This window comes from Eubalaena glacialis, chromosome 3 (genome assembly GCF_028564815.1).
Source record: "Eubalaena glacialis isolate mEubGla1 chromosome 3, mEubGla1.1.hap2.+ XY, whole genome shotgun sequence".
NCBI classification, from domain to species: Eukaryota; Metazoa; Chordata; class Mammalia; order Artiodactyla; family Balaenidae; genus Eubalaena; species Eubalaena glacialis.
In genome coordinates this window covers 151,354,592-151,376,187 of record NC_083718.1, presented here as the reverse complement: position 1 = coordinate 151,376,187, position 21,596 = coordinate 151,354,592, and the positions used below count along the sequence as shown (strand labels likewise).

The 21,596-nt window shown below is 35.5% G+C and overlaps 1 protein-coding gene across 4 annotated transcripts in view; it reads left to right on the top strand.

The window, feature by feature from the left end:
• ZFYVE9 (zinc finger FYVE-type containing 9) overlaps nucleotides 1-21,596 on the top strand; it is a 185,743-nt gene that overhangs the window by 141,851 nt on the left and 22,296 nt on the right. For all 4 annotated transcript variants that reach the window (XM_061184220.1, XM_061184219.1, XM_061184218.1 and 1 more), the window contains one exon: nucleotides 4,795-4,899. In XM_061184220.1, the coding sequence (XP_061040203.1) occupies nucleotides 4,795-4,899 (105 nt within the window). The remainder of the gene's footprint in view (nucleotides 1-4,794; nucleotides 4,900-21,596) is intronic.

Below are 21,596 nucleotides of genomic sequence, written 5' to 3'. Positions count from 1 at the left end.
ATACTACAGTACTACATGAGCCATTCTTGGTTAAATCCTCCAATGCAGAACCACGGATATGGAGGGCCGACTATAATTTATACATGGATTTTTGACTGCACAGAGGGGGTCAGTGCCCCTAACCCCCACATTGTTCAGAGCTCAGCTATATTTGTAATGACTTTTGGTGTTGTCTGGAATTAAGCCAAACTTCACAGATTAAGCACAGTCCTTCACAAGACTGCCATTACTTCAGATGCTAGCTGCAAGTTCAGGGGTCCCCAGACCTCCCACAGTTCTGACTAACTAGATACAAGTGTGGGAGATCCCACTAACCCGTCAGGGTTGATAATTCACTAGAATGATTCACAGAACTCAGCAAAGTACTATGCAGTTGACCCTTAAACACCATGGGCTTGAACTGCTCAGATCCACTTATATGTGGATTTTTTTCAATAAATATGTACTACACAGTCCATGGTTAGTTGAATCTGCAGATACAGAACTGCACTTCAGAGAGCTGAATGTAATGTTATACATGGATTTCCAACTGTGCAGGGGTTGACGCCCCAACCCCCATGTTATTCAGGGGTCAACTGTACTTATGATACAGTTTTATTATAACAAAGGAGATATAAATCAGGAGCAGCCGATAGAAGAGACACATAGTGCAAGGTCTGGGAGGGTTCCAAACAAGAAGCTTCTGTGTCTTCAGGAACATGTCACTTTCCGCATACGTTGATGTGTAACAATACATACGGCATGAGCTCCTAAGCATCTGTGCCCTGAGGTTTTATTGGAGTTTCCTTACGAGGCCTGATTGATTGAATCACTGGCTGTGTGATTGAACTCAGTCTCCAGCCCCGCTTCGGCACTCTGCAGAAGTCAGGCTGATATCACGTGCCTCAGAGCCCCAGCCTCTCATCACATGGTTGATGTTTCTGAAATGGCCAGCCGCCACCCCGAGTTATCCTTTTAGCATCAGTGTCATCAAACTGACATAGACTCTCAGAGTCTGCCAGGAATAACAAAGGCACTCATATCACTCAGGAAATTCCACGGGTTTAGAGGTTACCTCCCAGGAACCAGGGGCAGAGGTCAGCCAAATTCTTTATTATACAGTAATACTTTACCCAGTGCCCATGAATTATGAGCTTTTTCTATCTGGGTTTTGGGAATAGGCACTATTCCCAGACCTGTGTATCACATAATGCTCCCAGTAATCATTTCAGGCATTTCTTTCACTAGCCTCAAGAAGTATCCTCACACACATTTGCTAATCAGAACACTGCTGTTCTGATGCGACCCTCTGTGAACCTTTGGAGTTCTCTCTCTGCAGTTTTCTCCTCTCTGTCCTGTGAACTCTAACTACCTTGAATTTTTTCTCGATTTTCAGTTTTGTCTCCTCAACTCAGGAAGTCTGCCAGCCTCTGCCTGGGTTCCCGCTTCCTGCATCTGAGCTTGGAAACTCTCCTAAAGCATAACCTGGGCAGTCATAGAGCTCATCTTGTTTGTTTCCTGTCTTTCAAGGACCACTGTCCTTTGTTGTCTGAAATTTGGTGTCTTGGAAATCATTGTTCCATGTGTTTTGTGCAAATTTTGGTCGTTTAAGGCAGGAGGCTAAATCCAGTCCCCTTTTCTCCATCTTGGCCAGTAGTGAAATTTTTTAAATTATATTTTAATCTATAAGATATCTCTCTCTATTCTTCTATTCCAACCCCCATCCCTTTGTCCCTCCTTGGTAACTTTAGTTTTTAGTCACATTTTTGACAAGATAGTTTTTCTTTCAGATTGTAATCTATTTTGGAATGAAAAGGAGATATTTATCCTGTAATCAAGCAACAGCAGCCTAAGGTTTTTATGGCCTATCTCAATTCATTTTTACAAATATTTATTGGATTATCTACTGAAGCATCTCACTCTACATCATCACTTTCTCCCTAGTTTACCAGGATTTACAACCTATTGATTTCAACACCTTTTCACTGTTTCTCACTCCTCCGGCTTTTCTGTTTATCTACATTAAGAGTCCATGGTTTCATCATTAAAATCACTTTTTTACATAATTCTAGTTCTTTTTTCGCTTTTACCCTGTGTTGTGGTAGCCTGGGAAAAAGTAAACCCTGATTAAATCTACCTCTTTCTTTAAAAAATTTTTTTAAAATTTATGTATGGTAAAATCCACCTTTTTTGGAGTACATTCTAAGAGTTTTGACAATGTATACAGTTATGTTACTACCACTGTCACAATCAAGATACAGAACAATTCCATCACCAGAAAATTTGCTGGTGCACCTGTAATGTCTGGTAACCATTGATCCTTTGTCCCTATAGTTTTAGTTTTTTCAGACTGTCCTATAATGGAAATTATACAGCATGTAGCCTTCTTAATCTGGCTTCTTTTACATATCATAATGCATTTGAGATTAACCTGTGTTGTTGTATGTATTGTTGGGAGGGAAATAAAATCTTTTTCTTCTACTCATCTCAGGTTCTTCAGCTGGGGCCCTCTAAATTAGACTGGCCAAAGACTGATTAACACGAGGCATATTTAGGAGTAGTATATTCTGGTACCTTTCAGTATCAATAGGTCATTCATTTTTATTGCTGAGTAGTGTTGTATTGTATGTTTGAACTACAGTTTATTCATTCACCTGTTGATGCATATCTGGGTTTCTAGTTTCTGGCGACTGGGAATAAAGCTGCTATAAACATCCATGTATTAAATTTTGTGTGAATATTTAGTTTTCATTTCTCTGGGAGTGGGATAGTTGAGCCATATTGTATGTTTAACATTATAAGGAACTGAAATTGTTTTCCAAAATGCCTGCAGTATTTTGCATTCATCAGGTATAAGGATCCTTTTTTTTTGGCCAGCACTTATTATTTCTCCTTTTTGGTTTTTAATTTTTGCCATTCTAACAGGAGTCTAGTGGTTTTAATTTTTGTGATTTTATTTTGTATATTTCCTGTGATGAATGATTTAGAGCATCTTTCATTTGCTTATTTTGTCCTCTTTATATCTTTAGTGAATGTTCAAATTTTTTCAACTGTTCATATTTTTAAAATATGGTTGTTGTTTTCTTATTGTTGAGTTTTGAGAGTATTTCATCTATTCTGAATGTAAGTCCTTTGGTAGATTTGTATCATTTAAAAATATTTTCTCCCAGTCTGTAATTTATCTTTTCATTCTCTTAACAGTGTCTTTAACAGAACAAAAGTTTTTAATTTTGTTGAAGTCCAGTTTATTAATTTTTTTATGGAGTGTTCTTTTTATATCATATCTAAGAACTTTTTGACTGAAACTTATATCACAAACATTTTCCTCCATGTTTTCTTCTAAAAAGTTTGTAGTTTTATGTTTTATATTTAGGTCAGTGATCCATTTTTAGTTAATCTTTATGATTGTTAGGCATTGTTTGAAGTTCTTTTTTTTCCCATTTGTATGTCCATTCATTTCAGTATCATTTGTCATTTACTTGCCTTTGCACCTTTATCAAAAGTCAATTGATTATACCTGGTTGGATCTAATTCTTCCTTCATTCGTAACTTACATCCAAACTTAAATATGAGTGAAGACAAAAAGAGTAGCATACTCACCGGTCTCATTTTAGATTCATGACCAATACCATTAAGGAAGCTCTTGGACCTACCTGGCAGTCCTTCCTGGTCCATAATACATTCCTACTCCCCTAGGTGACTATTTGCATGGGATCTCTTCTCAAATTTCCAGTGCCTCCTCTCCTTTCCTCAGTTTCAGCTGATGGCTTAGCCCCAATTTCCCTGAGTGAATAGAAGCAATCAGAAGATAATTTTCACACAGTTCCATCCAGCAACTTACTAATATCTATACATTTTCTTTTCTTAGCTTCCAGGACACCATTCTTTCTTGGTTCTTCTCCTGCAGTCTTCTGACTTCCCCTTCCCATCATATTCTACATCTCAGTAAATGGCAGTTCCTGTCTTCAACTTGCCCAGGCCATGAAATTCAGAATCATCTCTTTTTTTTTTTTTTCACATTCCACATCCAACCTAAGGGCAAATATTGTCCTTTTTCCCTTTCAAAATATATCTAGAGTTTGATAACTTCTCACAATCTTTTGAACTGTTAACATCTTGGTCCAAGTTATCACTGTCTTTTGCCTGGATTATTTTTATTATGCTTATCTGATATCCTTTCTTCTATTCTTGTTCCCTTTCCATCTATTCTTTACAGAGAAAGTCAGAGAGATCCGTTAAAATAGGTCGAAAGCCTTCTAAAAGTTAAGGCAAAGGTCCTTGTGGTGACCTACCAGACCCTATGAAATCTAGCTGCGTGCTATCACTTTGCCCTTATCTCCTACCATTCTTGCTCATTTTGCTTCAGCCATACTAGATGTGGTGTATATATGCGTGCATGTTTTACTCTACAGGTATTCATTTAGTCCCCAGGATGTTCCAGGCATTTGGGATATAACAAGAACAAAACAAGTGAGCATCCCTACCCTATTGGAGCTTACCTTAGAGGGAGGAGATAGTTAAATAAATACAGAAAATGTTAGGTGGTGACAAAGCAGGGATAAACATTCAAATATTTGTTTAATATTGTATATAAAGGGTATATGAAACTTTTTAGTCTGCTTCTTTGTAAGAGTTTACAGGCTAATCAGAGAGTAGAATATACACAATGGGGCTTTCATTATACATTTTCTTATTATTTAAATGAATGAGATCTTTTAATTTTGACATTCTTTTTATTTATGCTAATTTTATTACTATAAATTAAATCCTGCTGTTGATGAATTCTTTCTTCCACTTCAATCTGCTTTTGCCCAGGACTTTAGAAATTACCAGTATACATTGCCAGTAGTTCAAGGTTTGGTGGTTGATATGGAAGTTCGGAAAACCAGCATCAAAATTCCCAGCAACAGATACAATGAGGTAAGATTTCCCATGAATTTTTCATAATTGAATATCATAAATTAAGATGAGAAATACATGATTACATGTAAATTTTTAGTTAATCGGCAGTGAAATCAGTTCATAATATTATATGAGTTAGATCAGTGATAGGGAATTCCATAACAGAAAGACAAAATGTTAAATTTGTGATTTATTTAGTCTTTGCTTGTGTCATTTGTTGTGTTTTGACCTTTTGATGCCGACAATCAGTGACAGATTTGCTTTTTGATTGAGGTATAAAATTAACTTTATAATATTTATTAGTGGTGGGATCTTGTATTTTTCCCTCTTTCTATAAGTATGTATTACTTTTAACTATACTTAATGTTTAATCATAGCTCACCTATAAGTCCCAAAATTATTTTTAAATAAGTTTTTGAAAGCAAATGATTACATCTTGAATTAAGCTGTATTTTGTAACTAAAATGAAATTGCGCATACTACACATACATTAACAGAATTATGTAATAACTGTTCTTGCCTATTTGCCATGTGAAGTAGTACTTGAATTTAAAAATTTCTTAAAATGGGTTCTGAAGTGTTGGATAGTAATCATTGTGATTTAAAATAGAAAATTTAAAACTTAGTTTGATATAATGTTAAAATTTGTTGTTTTATTAGACAGGGTGATAACTCCACAGTTACTTCTTCCACCATATCTTGGTATAAAATAACTTCTTCCCTCCTTCTCTTTCTTCCTTTTCTTCCTTTCTTTTTTCCTTTCCCATTCAGCCATTTATTCACTTACTCATTTGTACATTCAATAAACATTTTATACTTGATATACACTTAAAATCACAGAAATGTCTTACTGGACTTTTAAGCTCAGGGCTCAGTATTATTATGTGGGAATGACCTATTTGAAGAAAACATTTACCCTGTGGCTTTCTGTCTGATGGCTTTTTTCAGGACACTAGAAAATAGTAGTTAGAATGTATGCTTAATTTTTTCTGGGATACAATTAGCTATTAGATAGTCCTACCTTGGAACCATGCTAAACTAGAGTCAAATCTTTAAAGAGAACTATTTTTATGTAATTTATGCCCTAGTTTTTAAAGGAGGCTATGCTTTGAAAACTTGTTTTATTTCCCATATTTGAAGTGTATTATCTATTTCACAAACGTCTATTAAATATATTCCGTGATATGATACAAAGATGAATCAGACATTATGCTTGCCTTCTGGGAGCTTATTGTCCAGAAGTGAGCTGATCAGATGTCAAGTGGATAACATACATTGCTGTCCTTGGTGTTTCCAAGATGGTACTTTGTGTTTGGTAATTAGATCTGTTTATACAAGTATATTTGTAAAAGCTATGAGGCCCCCATAATTATTTCAGTACTTGACTGAGGACATTCATGACAACAGCTGCCATTCATATTATCTGTCTTTATCTGAATTCTGCCTCCTAGGTTTATGGTTGTGCAGGTTCAGAAATCTTTGTTCAAAAACAGTAACTGTATTTCTTGTCACTTATTACATTTAATTTTCAATAAAGTTTACCAATTATATGTCACTTATTTTTCTTACTTGATTTAGCAGACTGACTTCCCTTCTAATTCAATTTTTGTTTTAACTCAGTGTAATTTTATTTCTCATGATCTTGGACAGTTGAATTGTCTTGTGTCTAATAGTTGAAAAATAATTTCTTATACATTATTTCATTTAGTCACCACAATATTCCACTTTTCCTCTCATTCATTTTTCTTTATTTGTACCTTTAGTTTTTCTTATCACTCCCTGAACTGTGTTTTCTTTTGTTTATAGCCTTTGCACAAGCTATTTTCTTATTGTTGCATACTTCCCCTACTCTTCATTTGCATAACCCATACTCAATTTTCAGGTTTCAATTTAAATGGTATTTTCTCAGATAGGCTTTCATTTTTTCACATATTTATTTCAGATAGGCTTTATTTAATAACACACATTCTATGTGTAATACTCACTACCTTTGTAATTCCTTATTCAGTGTCTATTTTCTCTACTAGACTTTTAGTTCCATGAGGGACTGTGTCTGTCTTGTTTACCACTGTATCATTAGCAGTCTATCTAGTATAGAGTAATTGCACAAGAAATATATATATTGAATGAAGACATGAAACAAATAAAATATAAACAATATAAAATATAAAAACAAAATATAGATATATAAATAATATAAAAATAACTAAAAGATAAAGTAATGTGGAAATAAGTGCTGAAACTTATTGGAAGTTTATGAAAGATTCAAAGAAGGGAGAGCTCTGATAAATGAAGCAGTCAGGAATTTGCTTTATTTCTAAATGAGCCTGAATCCCTAACAGCCAGAGCAGCACATTCCACGTAGATGTTTATAAACATTCATGTAAATGTAAATGAAGGAAAGATTTGAAATGGACAGTGAAGGATGTGTAGGCACTATAAAGTAAAGGGTGGAAAATAAGTGAAAAGAGGGATAGATACCAGCCTAAACAAAAGGCAGGAAAGCACCAGGAATGGGCATGTCTTGTAGGGAGGATGGGAGATATCAACCTGCCTAGTGAAGAAGAGGCTAAAGGCGACTGGGAAATGAAGTTGTACAAAGAGACTGCTGGATATTCAGAGGCTTTCAGAAACCACACAAAGGAGTCTAGACTCTAATATGATAATTTGTAGAGATTTTACAGGTTCTAAAGCAGAAAAGTGAATTAACCAAAGTAGAATTTTAGAAAACTGAGTTTTGGCAGCTATATGTAAAATGTGGAGAGAGGGGACCTCTAAGTGTCAACTGAAAAAAAAAAGAAAAGCACAGCGTAAAAGTTGAGAATTATGTTTTATACAGTGGCCTTATTGAGGACTATAGCCCAGGATACAGCCTCTCAGATAGCTCTGAGGAGCTGTTCCAAAGAGGTAAGGGAGGATCCAGGATTTATAGGAGTTTTTGCTGGGAAAAAACAAAACAAAACAAAACATGTAGTTGAACATCAAAAGAGTACTGCTAATCATAAAAAAAACTAGACATCTCAAGTTAATGATTTTAGTGCTTTTCTATGTATGGGAAAATGCAAGAGTCAGGGCTCACTGAAATTATTCCTTAGACAGGCATCTTAACTCTCTAGGGCCAGTATCCTGTTTTTCTCCATCCTGATTTACCCTAAGGGTGCACTGTTGGTGGCAGGTGCAGTGGCTGATGACTTGATGATAGGCAACATTTGTTGTTTACCAGAATGGCAGGCAACATTCTTTGTTTACTGAAATGGCAGGCAACATTTTTTTCCATATAAGGAAAGACTTTAAGCTTAGAAAGCTAGAAGAAGATAATATTTCTGAAGTAGTAATTTTAATAAATGAAGTAGTCATTGTATATAAATTTTCTAATCTCCTTCATCAAGGCCATGCAAGATCTCTGTTGGTCTAGGTAACGCTACTCATGTTCTTATGATGAGATTATTTTGATCATTGTGTTAACTAACATCTATTGAGGGTATATTGTATAGCAGGTACTATTCTAAGCATATATGTATCTTCACACTATCTCTGTGAAATGAGTAGGGTAATTACCTTTTTACAGATGAGGAAATTAAGGCACAGAACGAGCAAGTGTTGGAGCTAGAATCAAACCCAGACACTCTGATTCCAGTGTCCCTACTCTTAAACACTATACGAAACCAATTTTCATAGACATCAGTTTAATGATTACATCTGATTGTAGGGCTGATTATAGGGTCTTTACAGAGGTAAAGCCCTAATCTAGTATGACTTATAAGAAGGGGAAATTTGGACATAGATATGCATAAAGAGAAGGTGATATGAAGAGACATAGGGAAAAGATGGAAGTCAAGTCAAGTCCTTGACTCTGCAAGTCAAGGAGAGAGGTCTGGAACAAATCTTTCCTTTTACAGCCCTCAAATGGAACCAGCTCTGCTGACGTCTTAATTTTGGATTTCTAGCCTCCAGAATTGTGAGACAATAAATTTCTATTGTTTAAGCCACCAGTTTGCAGTACTTTCTTATAGCAGCACTAGCACACTAACATAGCAGTCCACTGTAAATAGCTAAACATCAAGACAAAATATGTGGGGGGAAAATACAAAGGACAATGGGGCAGAGAAGGTGAGCCCTATGATTACCCTACTTTACTGTCTGGAGTTTCCAGGCCATAGTGCAGTTAGGGGGGGAACCTAAAGTGAGCCTAGAGGTCTCCCTGCATTGAAGACAGTGTAGGGAGGGCATGATGGCTAGAATTTGCAAGACAGATTATGGAAATAAAAGAACTCTGGAGATCTGCAGGAGGTTCCTATTGTGTCTTCAGCTGATTACTAATCAGTGCATGTATGTGAGAAAAACACTGGAAAGGAGCAGGGAGAACATTTCTCCAAGGTCCAGGAATGATTTGTATTCTTACGAGCTAGAGTAAGAAAGGGACAAATAATTCCTGAGGATCGAAGTTATCCATAAATTTAGGCTGCTCTGATCCTACCAACAAGCTTAAAATAAAGCTTCAACAAGATCAAGGCACATACATGTTAAGGAGAGACACAGAAAATATAAAAAAGACCCAAATCAAGCTTCAAGAAACAAAAATGACAATGAGATGAAAAATACACTGGATGAGATTAATGGCAGATCAGACACAGCTGAAAAAATTTAATAAACTTAAAACAGCAATAGAACTATCCAAAACGAAACATGAAGAGAAAAGGCTGAAAAATTAAATGAATGGCACATGATTGAGATGTGGGAAGTGTTGGATGGCCTAACTCTGTAATTGAAGTCCCCAAAGGAGAGAAGTGGGTTGACAGAAAAGATATTTGAAGAATCAGTGATAAAAAATTTTATAAATTTAATGAGAAGTATAATCACATAGATTCAAAAAGCTCAATGAACTCCAGTTGCAGGAAACAGGATGAAAACTACATTAAGGAACATTATGATCATCAAAATCAAATTGCTTAACACCAGAGGTAAAGAGAAGAATCTTAAAAGCAGCTAGAGAAAAAAATCCACATTATATACTGAGGAATGAGTATAAGAATGACAGCAGACTTCTCATCAAAACAGTTCAATCCGCAAGACAGTGTACAAAATCTTTAAAGTATACTGAAAAAGATAACCTGTTAACCTATATTTTATACCCAGTAAAAATATGTTTCAAAAATGAAAAGCAAAATGCTTTTTCAGAAATATAAGAGCTAAAAGAATGTATTACCAGCCACCTATTCCACAAGAAATGTTAAAGGAAATCCTTCATGGAGAATACCAAATAATGGAAATCTGGAACCACACAAAGTATTGAAGAGCAGCAGAAATGGTTAAATATATAGGTAAATATAAAAACTCTTTAAAAGATAATTGTTTAAAGCAAAACTAACAACAGTGTTTTGTGGAGTTTATAACTTACATAGAAACAAAAGGTATTTCCAGGAAAGGGGAAATAGAAGTATACAGATGGAAAGTTTCTATATGCCATGGGATGTGGCATAATATTACTTGAAAGTAGATTGATAAGTAAAGATCTAGAATAAAAATCTAAAAGCAACCACTAGAAAAATTTAAATGGAGAGGTATAGCTAATAAGCCAACAAAAATAAACTGGAACTATATAAAGAAGGCTGAAAAAGAAGAAAAGGAGAACAAAGAGGAGATATAACAAATAGGAAATAAATGGCAAGATGCTAGATTTAAATCCAGCCATATCAATAATCACATTAATTATAAATGACCTAAGCACCCTCAATTAAAAAGGAGAAATTGTTAGATTGATAAACAAGAAAGATTCAGCTATATGCTGTGAATAAGAAAACCACCTGAAATATGAGGATACAGGTAGTTTAAAAGTAAATGGATGGGAAAAGATATACTACAGTAATACTAATCAAAAGAAAGCTTGAGTGGATAGAGTAATATCAAAGTGTATTTCAGAATAAACAATATTACCAGGGATAAGGAGGCACATTTCATAACTATAAAGGGATCAATTCATCAAAAGGGTATAACAGTCCTAAACATTTGTGCATCTAATAACAGTGCTTCAAAATGCATGAAGCAAGAACTGTTAGAACTATAAGGACAAATATAGATAAATAGAACTACAAGGATGAATCCACAAGTATATTATGAGATTTCAATAACCCCCTGTATCAATAATTGATAGAAGAAGTAGACAGAAAATCATCAAGGATATAGAAAACTTGAATAAAATACACACTTCTCAATAACCCATGGGTCAAAGAAGAAACCTAAAGAAAAATTAGAAAATATTTTGAGCTGACTGAAAATGAAAACATGGCATATCAGAATTTGTGGGATGCAGCTAAAGCAGTGATTAGAAAGAAATTGATAGCATTAAACTTCTATATTAGAGAAAAAAGACATCTCAAATCATTGACCTACTCTTCTACCTTAGGAAATTAGAAAAAGAAGAGCAAATGAAACACAAAGCAAACAGAAGAAAGGAAATAATAAAGACCAGCAATTCACAAAATAGAAGGCAGAGAAACAATTTAAAACATGAAATTAAAAGTTCTTGAGATCAATAAAATCAAATTGCTAATCAGATTGATTACATAAATAGTGAAAACACACAGGGTACAAGAAAGGTGGCAGAGTATGAGGACATGGAGCTCACTGCCCATCCCCCCCAACAAACACATCACCAGTGCATCAACATGTGGAGCATTTCTCACTGGAAACTGGCCTAAAGATTCTTGTACAACCAAGGCTCTAAGACAGATCCACAAAATCGGGTAGGAAGGGAAGAGAAGCGATCAGGTCAACCTGTGTCCCTAGAAGGAGACACAGAAAAGTAGGGGGATTACATAGGCTCAGAGATCCTCCCTGGGGAGAGAGCTGTTCAAGCCACATATTGGGCACCCTAACCTTGAGGTCTGACACTGAGAAGATGAGCACCTTAGCTGGTGTGAAAACCAGTGGGACTAACAGGAGGGCTGTAAGACTCTGATTATGAAGTGCATGCACACACTTGCTACTCCTGAAAAAAGGTGGAGGAAGGAGATTAAAGCTGCATAGAACTCTGGCTGGTTTCCCACAACCACTGCAGCGTGCACCCCAGCCTGAGCTGAGTGCCCTTTCCATCCCCAGTTGCTCCATGACACAGTTCCACACTAGGGCAAGGGCTGCTGCAGCCAAGGGGAGTGCACGGTTGTGAGGGACAGAGCCAACGTGGACCCAGAAAGGCATCTGAATGGGGTGGGGGCAGCCATTGCTGGTGTTCATGGAGGCAGTGCATCTGAAGCACTCTAGGACTCGGACTGGGACCAGGACTACCATAGCCCGCATTGCAACCCATGCTGAGCACCCACTCCAGCCCTTCTTGCTCTAGTACTGCTCCCCTCTGGAGCAAGGGAGCTGGTGCTGGGAGTGGGAGATCACACACTTAGAGGGAACTGAGACAGCTTGGACCTGACCCTCAGGGATTCTGCTCCAGCAACCTGGGACCTCACTGCACCCCTAATAGGGTGTTGATGGCCACCGAGCAGAGGAGAAGCCCCAGCTCACACCTGGCTCTCTTCCTAGCCACTCCACCTCCAACCCCACTTTGTACCAGGGTGATAGCTGCCAGCACGCCCTGGGGGAAGAGATGGTTTGTGCTTGTGTCAGATCCAGCACTCCCACCGAAGCCACTTGGCACGTGCACTGTATAAGGACACTCACACAAGGACAGCCCTTCAAGACCAGAATAGATAACTGCCACCTAATTTCATAGAGACAGAGAAAGTTAAGCAAAATGAGAAGACAGAGGAATTTGTTTCTGTTGAAAGAACGAGAGAAAACTCCTGAAAAAACAACTAATGAAACAAATAAATAACTTACCAGATCAAGAGTTCAAAGCATTAGTAATAAGAATGCTAACTGAATTAGGGAAAATAATAGATGAACACAGTAAGAATTTTAACAAGGAACTAGAAAATATTTAAAAGAACCAGTCAGAACTGAAGAATACTATAACTGAAATGAAAAACACGCTAGAAGGAATTAACAGCAGAGTAGGTGATGTAGAAGAATGCATAAGTGATTTGGAATATAGAATAATGGAAATCCCCCAACCAGAACAGTAAAAGAAAAACAAAATTTTAAAGAGAGCAGTTTTAGGGACCTCTAGGACAATATCAAGCTTACCAACATTCACATTATAGGGATCCCAGGAGAAAGAAAGGGGTCAAAAATGTAGTTGATAAAATTATGGCTGAAAACTTCCTGAACCTGAAGAAGGAAACATATCCAGGCACAGGAAGCACAGAGGGTCCCAAACAAGATGAGCCCAAGCAGACCCGCACCAAGACATATCATAATTAAAATGGCAAAAGTTAAAGAGAGGATTCTAAAGGCCTTTAGAATTCTGATTTTTCTGCAGATACTTTGCAGGCCAGAAGGGAATGGTATTATATATTTAAAGTGCTGAAAGGGAAAAACCTGCAACCAAGGATACTCTACAAGCAAGATTATCATTTAGACTTGACACACAGAAAAACAACTCAGACAAGCAAAAACAATGAGTCCATCAATACTAAACCTACCTACAAGAAATGTTAAAAGGTCTTTTCTAAGTGGAAGAGACAAGGCTACAACAAGAAGTAAAAAATCTATAGGAAGGGGAAAATCCAGTATTAAAGGCAAATATATAGTAAAGGCTGAGGATCAACCACTTAAATATACAAGTACAAAGATTAAAAGACAAAAAATTATAAAATCAACTATAAAACAGTGAAGCGATAAACATGAAGCTGTAAAATATGACATCAGAAACACAAAATGTAGATTTTTTAGAATGTGTTTGCACTTAAAGGACTACCTGTTTAAAACAAGTAGACATAGTTAAAGATCAACACGTATGAACCCTATGGGAATCACAAGTCAAAAACCTACAATAGACATACAAAAACTAGAGAGAAAGGAACACAAGCATACCACTAAAGAAAAACCATTAAAACACAAGGGAAGAAACTAAAAGAAGATGAAAAGAACTGAGAAGACCTACAAAAGCAATCAGAAAACAATTAACAAAATGGTAATAAGTACATATCTATCAGTAATCACTTTAAATGTCAATGGATTAAATACTCCAATCAAAAGACATAGAGTGGCTGATTGGATTAAAAAAACAAGACCTTTCTATGTGCTGCTTACAAGAGACTCATGTCAGAGCTAAGGACACACAGACTGAAAGTAAGGGGATGGAAAAAGATGTTTCATACAAAAAGATGTTCAACATTAGAGAAATGCACATCAAAACTACGATGAGGTATCACCTCACACTGGTCAGAATGGCCACCATTAAAAAGTCTACAAATAACAAATGCTGGAGAGGGTGTGGAGAAAAGGGAACCCTCCTACACTGTTGGTGGGAATATAAATTGGTGCAGCCACTATGGAAAACAGTATGGAGGTTCCTTAAAAAACTAAAAATAGAGTTGCCATATGATCCAGCAGTCCCATTCCTGGGCATATATCTGGAGAAAACTAATCTGAAAAGATACATGCACTCCAGTGTTCACAGCAGCACTATTTACAATAGTCAAGACATGGAAGCAACCTAAATGTCCATCGACAGATGAATGGATAAAGAAGATATGCCACACACACACACACACACACACAATGGAATATTAGTCATAAAGAAGAATGTAATAATGCCATTTGCAGCAACATGGATGGACCTAGAGATTATCATGCTAAGTTGAAGTAAGTCAGAAAGAGACACATACCATATGATACCACTTATATGTGGAATCTAAAATATGATACAAATGAACTTATTTTCAAAACAGAAACAGACTCACAGACATAGAAAACAAACTTAGGTTACCAAAGGGGAAAGGTGGGGGAGGGATAAATTAGGAGTTTGGGATTAGCAGATACAAATTATTGTATATAGAATAGATAAATGAGGTCCTACCATATAGCACAGGGAACTATATTCAATATCCTGTAATAAATCACAACGGAAAAGAATATGAAAAAGAATATGTATAAGTATAACTGAATCACTTTGCTGAACACCAGAAACTAACACAACATTGTAAATCAGCTATACTTCAATTTTTAAAAAAAGGTATTTCATACAAATGCAAATGACAAAAAAGCAAGGGTAGCAATACTCATATCAGATAAAACAGTATTTGAAACAAAGTCTATAATAGAAAACAAAGAAGGGCATTATATAATAATAAAGGGACCAATACCAGAAGAGGATATAATACTCATTAACATATGTGCACTTAATACAGGAGCATATAAGTATATAAAGCAAATATTAACAGACCTAAAAGGAGAAATGGACAAATTACAATACTAGTGGGGGACTTTTAACACCCCACTTGCATCACTAGATCATTCAGACAGAAAACCAATAAGGGAACAGTAGTCTTAAATGTCACATTAGACCAGTTGGACTTAATAGATATCTACAGGACATTCCATCCAAAAAAAACCCAGAATACACATTCTCTTCAAGTGCACATGGAGTGTTGTCCAGGATTGATCACATGCTAGGCCATAAAACAAGTCTCAGCAACTTTAAGGGGATAGAAATTAATGTCATGCATTTTTTCCAACCACAACACTATGAAACTAGACATCAGTTACAGAAAGAAGAATGGGAAAAGAACAAACGTGATGACCAAACAACATGCTACTAAAAAAACCAATGTGTCAATGAAGAAATGCAAGAGGAAATAAGAAAATACCTCAAGACAAATGAAAATGGAAATTGAAATGGAAACACAACTTTCCAAAATCTATGGAATGCAGCAGAAGCAGTTCTAAGAGGGAAGTTTATAGTGATATAGATCTTCCTCAAGAAAGAACAAAAATCTCAAATAAACAACCTAACCTACCATCCGAAGCAATTAGAAGAATGAACAAAGCCCAAAGTTAGCAGAAGAAAGTAAATAATAAAGATCAGAGAGGAAGTAAATAAAATAGAGACCAAAAGAACAATAGAAAAGATCAATGAAACCAATGTTTATCTTTTGAAAAGATAAACAAAATTGTTAAACCTTTAGCCAAGGTCGTCAAGAGAAAAAGAAAGAAGACCCAAATGAACAAAATAAGAAATTAAAGAGGAGAAATTAGCAACACCACAGAGATATAAAAAATCATAAGAGAATACTATGAACAGTTATATGCCAAATTGGACATTCTAGAAGAAATGGACAATTTTCTAGAAACACAGAACTTTCAAAGACTGAATCAGGAAGAAATAGGCAATTCAAACAGATGATCACTAGTAGTAAAATTGGATTTCTAATAAAACAAACAAACAAACTCTCAGCAAACAAAATTCCAGGATTGGACTGTTTCACAGGGGAACTCTACCAAACATATAAAGAAGAGCAATACCTGTCCTTCTCAACTCTTCCAAAAAACTGAAGAGGAGGAAACACTCCCAGATTTATTTTATGATGCTACCATTACCCTGATACCAAAATCAGAAAAAGACACTACAAAAGAAGAAAATTACAGGCCAACATCTCTGATGCGTATAGATGCAAAACTTCTCAACAAAATATTAGCACCTGAATACAACAATGTATAAAAAGAATCATACACCATGATCAAGTGGGATTTATTCCAGGCATGCACAGATCAATCAGTGTGATACACCACATTAACAAAAGGAAGGATAAAAGTCACATGATCATCTCAGTAGACACACAAAAAAAGCATTTGACAAAATTCAACGTCCATTCATGATAAAAAAACTCTCATCAAAGTTGGTATAGAGGAAATATACCTCAATATAATAAAGACTATTTATGGCAAACCCATGGCTAATATACTCAATGGTGAAAAGCTGAAAGCTTTTCCTCTAAAATCAGGAACAAGACAAAGGATGCCCACTCTCACCACTTCTATTTAACATAATATTGGAAGTCCTAGCCACAACAATCAGACAAGAAAAAGAAGGAAGAGGCATCCAAATTGGAAGGCAAGAAGTAAAACTGTCACTGTTTACAGATGACATCATACTGCATATAGAAAATGCTGAAGTCGCCACCAGAAATCTATTAGAACTAATAAATGAATTCCGTAAAGCTGCAGGATATAAGGTTAATATACAGAAACCTATTGCTTCTCTGTATGCTAATTATGAACTATCGGAAAGAGAATGCAAGAAAATAACCCCAATTAAAATTTTATCAAAAAGAATAAAATACCTAGGAATAAATTTAACCAAGGAGGTAAAAGACCAGTACTCTAAAAACCATAAAACATTGATGAAGGAAGTTGAAGATGATACCAAGGAATGGAAAGATATTCCAGGTTCATGGATTAGCAGAATTAATATTGTTAAAATCCATACTACTGAAAGCAATCTACAGATTTAATGCAATCCTTATCAAAATACTCATGACATTTTTCACCGAACTAGAAGAAATGATCCTAAAATTTATATGGAACCACAAAAGACCCAGAATTGCCAAACCAATCTTGAGAAAAAGGAACAAAGCTAGAGGTATAATACTCTCTGACTTCAGACTGTACTACAAAGCTTTAGTCATCAAAACAGCATGGTACTGGCACAAAAACAGACACAGATCAATGGAACAGAATAGAGAGCCCCCAGGTAAACCCACATACTTATGTTTAATTAACCTACAATGAAGGAAGCATGATATACACTGGAGAAAAGAGAGTCTCTTTAATAAGTAGTGCTGGAAAAATTGGACAGCTACTTGTAAAAAATGAAATTAGAACATTTTCTCACACCATATACAAAAATAAACTCAAAATGTATTGAAGACCTAAATGTAAGACCTGAAACCATAAAACTCCTGGAAGAAAACACAGGCTGAACACTCTTTGACATAAAGTATAGGAAGATTTTCTTAGATCTGTCTCCCAAGGCAAAAGAAATAAAAGCAAAAATAAATAAGTGGGACCTAATTAAATTTAAAAAAATTTTTTTACAGCAAAGGAAACCGTCAACAAAATGAAAAGACAACCTCCTGAATAGGAGAAAATATTTGCAAATGATATGACCGATAAGGGGTTAATATCCAAACTATATGCATGGTTCACACAACTCAATATCAAAAAAACAACCAACCTGATTTAAAAATGGTCAGAAGAGAATTCCCTGGCAGTCCAGTGGTTAGGAGTCAGTGCTCTCACTGCCAGGACCCAGGTTTGATCCTTGGTCGGGGAACTAAGATTCTGCAAGCTGCGCGGCATGGCCAAAAAAAAAAAAAAAAAAAAAAAAAGGTCAGAAGACATGAATAGACATTGTGTCAAAGAAAATATACAGATGGCCAAAGGCACATGAAAAGTTTCTCAACATTTCTAATCATCAGAGAAATGCAAATCAAAACCCCAGTGAGATACCACCTCATACTTGTCAAAATGGCTATCATCAAAATGTCTATAAGCAGCTATACTTCAATAAAAATTAATTTTTAAAAAAGCCTATAAATAACAAATGTTAGCAAAGCTGTGGAGAAAGGGGGATCCTAGTACTCTGTTAGTGGGAATGTAAATTGGTACAGCTACTATGGAAAATATTATGGAGATTCCTCAAAAAACTAAAGATAGAACTGCCATATGATTCAGCAATTCCACTCCTGGATGTATATTCGAAGAAAACAAAAACAGTAATTTGAAAATATACATGTACCCCAGTGTTCATAGCAGCATAATTTACAGTAGCCAAGATATAGAAGCAACCTAAGTGTCCATCAACAGATGAATGGATAAAGAAGATGTGATACATAGATATATCTCTTTATCTATCTGTCTATCTATGTAATGGAGTGTTACTCGGCCATGAAAAAGAATGAAATTCTGCCATTTACAACAACATGGATGGACCTAGAGGGTATTATGCTTAGTGAAATATGTCAGACAGAGAAAGACAAATACTGTAATGCTATCACTTGTATGTGGAATCTAAAAAATAAAACAAACCAATGAATATAACCAAACAGAAACAGACTCACAGATATAGAGAATAAACTAGTGGTTAACAGTGGGGAGAGGGGGGTGGGGAGTGGCAAGATATGGGTAAGGGAGTAAGGAGGTACAAACTACTGTCTATAAAATAAATAAGACTAGAAGGATATATTGTACAGCACAGGGAAATATAGTCACTATTTTATAAACTTTAAATGCAGTATAATCTATAAAAATATTGAATCACTGTGTTGCACACCTGAAACTAATATTGTAAATCACCTATACTTCAATTAAAAAATAGTAAAAACACAAATTAACATTATGAGATGTGGGAGAGAGGGATATCATTACAAGTCCTGTAAATAGTAAGAAGACAATAGGGCATATTATGAACACATTTATGCTAATACATGTCCAACTTGGACAAAATGGACAAATTCTTTGAACATCAACCTTCATACCTCTGTCAAGAAAATATAGGTCGCTGGAATAGCCCTGCATCCATTGAAAGAGTTGAATTTATTATTATAAACCTTTTCACAAAGAAAAGCCCAGGTCTAGATATGTTCACTGCTGACTTTTACAAAATGAAGGAAGAAATAACACCAGTTCTATACACTCTTAGAAAATAGATGAGGAGGGAATCTCTTTCGATGAGGCCTTCATTACACTAGTTTCAAAACTAGAAAAAATTGGAAGAAATGAAAACTGCAGACCTATATCCCTCATAGGTGGTTGCATAAATACATAACAAGTTTTTAGTATATCCAATTCAGTAATACACAAAATAATAAGGTACTTCATGACTAAATGGGGCTTATTCCAAATATGCTAAATTGGTTTAACATTCAAAAATCAATCTGTAACTCAGCATATTAACAGGATAGAAAGGAAAAACATGTTAAAAGAAAAAGCTGCTGCAGAAAAAGCATTTGATGAATCCATACTTCCATTCAATCTCTCTCTCTCTCCCCCCAACCCTCTCTCTCTCTATATATATATATAGAGAGAGATATCTATCTGTATATGTGTGTGTATATATATATATATATATATATGTATCAGCAGTTTAAAAATAGAAGAGAACTTTTAAAATCTAATAAAGAGAATTTATGAAAAACTTAATATATCTAACAGTGACTGATTGATTGGTTCTTCTTTAAGACTGGGAACAAGGAGATGATGTCTACTCTTATTTCTATTCAGCATTTCAGTGGATCTTCTAGCCAATGTAATAAGGCAAGAAAACAAAATTAGAGGAATACAGATGGAAAAAAAGAAGTAAGATTGTCTTTATTCACAGATAACATGATTGTCTATGTAGGAAATTCTAAAGAATTTACAGAATAGTACTAGATGTGGTCAATGAGTTTATCAGAGTTGCAAAATCACTGTGTAAAAGTCAATTGTATTTCTGTATACTAACAATCAGAAATTGGAATTTTAAAACAATACAGTAGGACTTCCCTGGTGGCACAGTGGTTAAGAATCTGCCTGCTAATGCAGGGGACATGGGTTCGAGCCCTGGTCTGGGAAGATCCCACATGCCATGGAGCAGCTAAGCCCGTGTGCCACAACTACTGAGCCTGCGCTCTAGAGCCTGCAAGCCACAACTACTGAACCCCGCGGGCCTAGAGCCCGTGCTCCGCAACAAGAGAAGCCACCGCAGTGAGAAGCCCACGCACCGCAACAAAGAGTAGCCCCCCTCGCCACAACTAGAGAAAGCCCATGCGCAGCAACGAAGACCCAACGCAGCCAAAAATAAATAAATAAATATTTAAAAAAACAATAGTATTTTCATACACTGAAAACTACAAAACATTGCTAAGAGAAATTGAAGACCCAAATAAGTGAAGAGATATACTATATTTATGAATCAGAATCAATATTGTTAAGATGTCATTTCTCCCGAAATTGATTCATAGCTTCAACACAGTCCCAATCAAAATACCAGCAGGCTGTTTCAAAATAGAAATTGAGACACTGATTCTAAAATATATGTGGAGATGCAAAAAATCTAGAATAGCTGAGACAACTTTGAAAAAGAACATAATTCAAAGACTTACACTACCTGATGTTAAGGCTTATTGTAAAGGTAGATTAATCAAGACAGTATTGTTTTGGTATAATATGTATTTCTAGATTGATGGAACAGAGTAGAGTGATTTCAAGTGCTGTTTATATGGATATATACACATATCAAAATTCATCAGATTGTACACTTTAAATATGTACTAAATATGTATTTTGCCAATTATTTTAAATATAACTAAAAAATAACAAAAATTTTCAAGAAATGTAGTGGACATTCAAACTTTCATCATGTCACAGGGGGAATAGAACCAAAGAGTTAACCTCATGTCAAAGTTTCAAGCAAAAAGGACCAAAATTGTATTAATTCTTTACTCAAAACCAGAGAGAAATAGAGAAATTTATATTGGTTGTGATATAATGCAAGAATCTGTGAAATTGTATATCTATGTAATCCCCATCTTGTATAATTTAGGCTGAATGGCCTCTTGAGAGTCTTTTCCCTGTGCAATTCTAAAGTCAGAGTTTTGGTTTATTTTAGTTCAAAGCTACACATATTCTTCAGAGAAATGTGAAATTACAAAAGCATAATTTTAAAGGTTCATTGTAGCACAAATCAAAACAGATGGCCCTAAAATCTGCTTAAGGAATGTTTTATTTTCTGGCCTTCAAGGAATACATTTCTTTTCTCTTAGGGAGGAGGAACTGATAGTCTTCTTTTCAAAAGAATGAAAGGAGTTGGTGAAAACTGCTCTGGAAAATAGTGCAGAGGA